Consider the following 6000-nt stretch of genomic DNA (forward strand, 5'->3'; position numbering starts at 1 on the left):
AGATGCATATGATATTTTCAATGTAACGTCAAGCTGATAAACAACTGACCTTTTTTCACAGCCTTTTTAGTTCATATTTACCAAGGGTACCAACAATTCAAGTGGGCACTGTATATTATACTATACTATGCTATACTATCCTGTATAACTGCAGATACAGTGTACTGACATACTGTAGACCTAGTACTGAATAGTCCTGTGCTATGTCATCTCTCTCTGCAGAGCGACCCAGCTTTGTGAAGCGTCCCGGCAGCCAGGTGTTGCTGGTGGACCAGAGCGTGGAGTTCAGGTGTGAGGCCCGTGGTGACCCAGTTCCCACCGTCCGCTGGAGGAAAGAGGACGGAGACCTGCCCAAGGGAAGGTACTGTACTGTATGACTCATCTTCTGGCCACCTTTATTACAACACAATCCCTATATCTCTCTATTTCATCCCTCACTCCCTTTTGTCTGTCTGATGATCAGCATGTATGCATTTACAGTAAGGTATGAATGTGTGTGTGTGTGTGTGTGTGTGTGTGTGTGTGTGTGTGTGTGTGTGTGTGTGTGTGTGTGTGTGTGTGTGTGTGTGTGTGTGTGTGTGTGTGTGTGTGTGTGTGTGTGTGTGTATTCCAGATATGAGATCCGTGAGGACCACACCCTGAAGATCCGTCGTCTGAGCTCTGCAGACGTGGGTTCTTACACCTGCGTGGCAGAGAACATGGTGGGCAGGGCGGAGGCGTCGGCCACCCTCACCGTCCACGGTAAGACCACACAACTATGTTACTTACTCTAGTAAAATACTTTGCATCAGCATTTCCCAAACTTGGTCCTCGGGACCCCAAGGTGTGCACGTTTCGTTTTTTGCCCTAACACTAGACAGCGTTTCAAATGATCAAAGCTTGATGATTAGTTGTTTATTTGAATCAGCTGTGTAGTGCTAGGGCAAAAACCAAAACGTGGACGACTTGGGGTCCTGAGGACCGAGTTTGGCTAACTCTGCTGTACATGTTTACCAAGGAGAGGCCAATGCACCAGCTATCTTGAAAATCCTGTACATTGTTACAGTCCTTAGCCCTGTTGTTGAGCTTCTATTGCTGAAAGGTATATTGATTGTTCCATATGTTTCAGTCTCTCTAGTTGTATTGGTTACGGTGAGTTTTAGCACCTTAGATGTAATTTAGCTCAACCGCACTGCTATTAGACACCCAATTCTGGAGCCTGAAAGGTTATTACTTTCACCCATTCCCTCTCAATTAGCTGATTGATTTCTAATAAAGGTCATCTGAAAATCCATAGATCCTCTTACACTTTACACATGGGAGCTCAATGATAATCAATTCCACTTGCGGCGACCATAGGAGCGAGGACATTCCTTTAGAGGCAGCCTCTGGTCATGTTTAAGATATGCTGTATCAGTGGTAGGCCTGTGGGGAGCCTCTGGTCATGTTTAAGATATGCTGTATCAGTGGTAGGCCTGTGGGGAGCCTCTGGTCATGTTTAAGATATGCTGTATCAGTGGTAGGCCTGTGGGGAGCCTCTGGTCATGTTTAAGATATGCTGTATCAGTGGTAGGCCTGTGGGGAGCCTCTGGTCATGTTTAAGATATGCTGTATCAGTGGTAGGCCTGTGGGGAGCCTCTGGTCATGTTTAAGATATGCTGTATCAGTGGTAGGCCTGTGGGGAGCCTCTGGTCATGTTTAAGATATGCTGTATCAGTGGTAGGCCTGTGGGGAGCCTCTGGTCATGTTTAAGATATGCTGTATCAGTGGTAGGCCTGTGGGGAGCCGCTGTGTGTCTCTCCATTGGACATCCTACTAACAGTGAGAATAGAAAGCAGCTGGTCACAGAGTGTGATCACTCAGAAAGGAGTCATTCAGTACAACAAGAGGGCCTGGATCCCCCCCAACCCTAAACCCTCCTGGGAGCCACGTAGGGGGAACACTGGGGTCATTTAACAACAGGGTAATGGGAATATTGGGGAGCAGGGGGAAAAGGAGGAGAGGGGGGAGGGGATAGAAGGTGGTTCAGTGCACAGGGGATGGGGGATGAGGTTAGGAGGGTGGGGAGGTGTATGTTAAGGGGTTGAAGTGACTCAACACTGGAGCAGACCAAGATGGGAATTGAGGCTGGGTGAGGTAGACAGAGAGTGGAGGCGTTGTGTGTGTGGGGGGGGGGTAAATGTTCGTATGGTGAGGTCAGATGTATAAAATTGTATTCCCAGCAGTCCTCGAGCGCTATGAAGAGACTGGACATTTGAATTTGACCCTTCTATGACCTCATAAGCAGCATCTTATCTCACATGCTATACATGTATTAGAGGAGGCATGCAGGATGAGGTAAGACCCTGTATTAGAGGAGGCATGCAGAATGAGGTAAGACCCTGTATTAGAGGAAGCATGCAGGATGAGGTAAGACCCTGTATTAGAGGACACATGCAGGATGAGGTAAGACCCTGTATTAGAGGAGGCATGCAGAATGAGGTAAGACCCTGTATTAGAGGAGGCATGCAGGATGAGGTAAGACCCTGTATTAGAGGAGGCATGCAGGATGAGGTAAGACCCTGTATTAGAGGAAGCATGCAGGATGAGGTAAGACCCTGTATTAGAGGAGGCATGCAGGATGAGGTAAGACCCTGTATTAGAGGAAGCATGCAGAATGAGGTAAGACCCTGTATTAGAGGAAGCATGCAGGATGAGGTAAGACCCTGTATTAGAGGACACATGCAGGATGAGGTAAGACCCTGTATTAGAGGAGGCATGCAGAATGAGGTAAGACCCTGTATTAGAGGAAGCATGCAGGATGAGGTAAGACCCTGTATTAGAGGAGGCATGCAGGATGAGGTAAGACCCTGTATTAGAGGAGGCATGCAGGATGAGGTAAGACCCTGTATTAGAGGAGGCATGCAGGATGAGGTAAGACCCTGTATTAGAGGAAGCATGCAGGATGAGGTAAGACCCTGTATTAGAGGAGGCATGCAGGATGAGGTAAGACCCTGTATTAGAGGAGGCATGCAGGATGAGGTAAGACCCTGTATTAGAGGACGCATGCAGGATGAGGTAAGACCCTGTATTAGAGGAAGCATGCAGGATGAGGTAAGACCCTGTATTAGAGGAAGCATGCAGGATGAGGTAAGACCCTGTATTAGAGGAGGCATGCAGGATGAGGTAAGACCCTGTATTAGAGGAGGCATGCAGGATGAGGTAAGACCCTGTATTAGAGGAAGCATGCAGGATGAGGTAAGACCCTGTATAAGAGGAGGCATGCAGGATGAGGTAAGATCCTGTATTAGAGGAGGCATGCAGGATGAGGTAAGACCCTGTATTAGAGGAGGCATGCAGGATGAGGTAAGACCCTGTATTAGAGGAAGCATGCAGGATGAGGTAAGGCCCTGTATTAGAGGAGGCATGCAGGATGAGGTAAGAACCTGTATTAGAGGAAGCATGCAGGATGAGGTAAGACCCTGTATAAGAGGAGGCATGCAGGATGAGGTAAGATCCTGTATTAGAGGAGGCATGCAGGATGAGGTAAGACCCTGTATTAGAGGAGGCATGCAGGATGAGGTAAGACCCTGTATTAGAGGAAGCATGCAGGATGAGGTAAGACCCTGTATTAGAGGAGGCATGCAAGATGAGGTAAGACCCTGTATTAGAGGAGGCATGCAGGATGAGGTAAGACCCTGTATTAGAGGAAGCATGCAGGATGAGGTAAGACCCTGTATTAGAGGAGGCATGCAGGATGAGGTAAGACCCTGTATTGGAGGAGGCATGCAGGATGAGGTAAGACCCTGTATTGGAGGAGGCATGCAGGATGAGGTAAGACCCTGTATTGGAGGAGGCATGCAGGATGTAGTGGGGTATCTCACAAAAAATAACAAGTAATGAAATCAACAGATGTGTGACTGTGGTTTGTTTGAGCAGATAGGATCAAAGCGTTAGTGGTTAAAGATCATTTTACCAAGCCCTTTCTGACCTCTCGATGAAGCCCTCCATACAGCCAGTTCTTCCTTACCATGTAATACCATCAGGAAAACTCTAGACCGCAGTTATATATCAAAATAAAAAAACCTTAGCCTTAGCGCTCCATACCAAGCTTAATTTAGTGTGGAGAGCGAGTCACGGAGCCTCCGGCACTGATCTCTGATCTCCAGTCAGCCTGGCCAGGGACATGGTGAGGCCAGCTCGGATGGCAGAGAGACCAGGGAGGGCCTGGACACTGACGGAGGGAAGGAGGGAGGATGGCTAATTAAAGACAAGCAGGCCACCGTCCAAGCCAGAAAATGAAATGCTCCTAATCTTAGGACATGGGCAACCTTAAGGATAGAAAAGCTGGGTAATTGTAGGTCTGAATAGGGCAAAACAGGAGTAGATAGCAAATGAAAGAGAGAGAGAGAGAGAGAGAAAATAAGAGAGAGAAGCAGAACAGTGGCAGATTTCGTCATGTATTTGCTTCCGGCCTTATGCTTGTCAGGAGAGCTTGCACATGAAATGACTGATCTGTCATACGTGTTATCGATTCTAGAATCATGTGTGTCCCATCAGATCACTGGGGACGACAAGATGGAGGGAAGAAACCCAAAGGGATAGATTAAGGCACAAGTAACATGTTTTTTAACAACAGTCAGGATACAGTCAGGATAGGAAGGTTGCTGATGCGTTGCATACCATTTCTTAGACAGTTACCGCTGGTTTAATGTCATTTCAGTGGTAGTGAATGGTTGGCTTAGACGGTGTGTTACACTGGAGTAAATCAGATTGTCTGCTCCTATGTGGAATTAATGTAAATGTTCTGATAATTCAATGCTCTGCCAGTAACTCCCAGATGAGGGTACTGAAGGACCATTTCAACATGGCTCGGATCGAGAAGGAAAGTTCACAGTATTGCGAGCTGTAGCATGAAACGTGATTCAATATTTTTGTGATTACAGTATGTTATGTGAACAGTATATTCATTTTAATAGTTTTAGCTTGAATCAAAAGTGTTTAAATAATTTATCACGACTCTAAAGTCAAATCTTAAAAGAGTTATGTGCTGGTTTGTTTGGCCCATTCATTCCAGAATGGACAGAGGTTTTTTCTTCACACCTCTCATGGCCAGATCCTCAGTGAACAATGTCAGCATTGTGCCGTGGCGCCCAGAGCTATTTTTCTTTCTCTCAGCTCTGCTCTCATTACTAACTTAATCAGTGAATTATTGTTTTACACACGTGTTTGCCTGTCTGTAACACCTCCTCTGGACTTATAAACACGTCAAGTCAAATATTCCATTTATTGATGTAAGAAACGCATAAATGGCCAGGCCATGGGCTTGGTTAGATTTACTGTTTCATTGTAAAACCATTCATCTACACCAGATGAGAATGTGTAGCTTTAGTCATTCAGTAAAGTATTTGTACTGAGATATTAGATATAGACATTATGGTTCTGTGGTGGTGTTTGTGTTTTGTTAAGGAAACTACACCCATCGGGGATATTCACCATTAGAATGGGAATACTGTATTCTAGTATCACTGGTAAAACAATGCAGGGGACCGGTGGGCCTTCTTCGCTTCGCTGGTCATTTTGCCATTAGTTGTGATTTATTTGTGGAAAGGACTGGAATGGAATGGAAGCCCCAAGAGTGGCTTTACTAACAACCCATGGGAAGGGACTGGAATGGGAGAAGTGCTGCCTAAACCACCAGAGAGAGTTAGAAAGGGGAACCTACCTCATACACCCACTACAATGTGCACAGCAGAGCCTTCTCCTAATCAGCTGTTCTCATATTAAGCAGGATAATGATATACTGTAGACCCAGAACAAGCTGTTAGAGGCCAGGCCACACAGTCCATACTCTCACTGCCTCTCTCCACCAGGCCACACAGTCCATACTCTCACTGCCTCTCTCCACCAGGCCACTCAGTCCATACTCTCACTGCCTCTCTCCACCAGGCCACTCAGTCCATACTCTCACTGCCTCTCTCCACCAGGCCACACAGTCCATACTCTCACTGCCTCTCTCCACCAGGCCACTCAGTCCATACT

At 46.6% G+C, this 6000-nt stretch overlaps 1 protein-coding gene across 2 annotated transcripts in view; it reads left to right on the forward strand.

Moving 5' to 3' along the window:
- The window catches only part of robo1 (roundabout, axon guidance receptor, homolog 1 (Drosophila)), a 664161-nt gene that overhangs the window by 525316 nt on the left and 132845 nt on the right, over positions 1–6000 (forward strand). For both annotated transcript variants that reach the window (XM_082966738.1, XM_082966739.1), the window contains 2 exons: positions 223–361; positions 614–741. In XM_082966738.1, coding sequence (XP_082822864.1) covers positions 223–361; positions 614–741 — 267 coding nt within the window. The remainder of the gene's footprint in view (positions 1–222; positions 362–613; positions 742–6000) is intronic.

Source organism: Salmo salar, chromosome 20 (assembly GCF_965601325.2).
Source record: "Salmo salar chromosome 20, fSalSal1, whole genome shotgun sequence".
Lineage (NCBI taxonomy): Eukaryota > Metazoa > Chordata > Actinopteri > Salmoniformes > Salmonidae > Salmo > Salmo salar.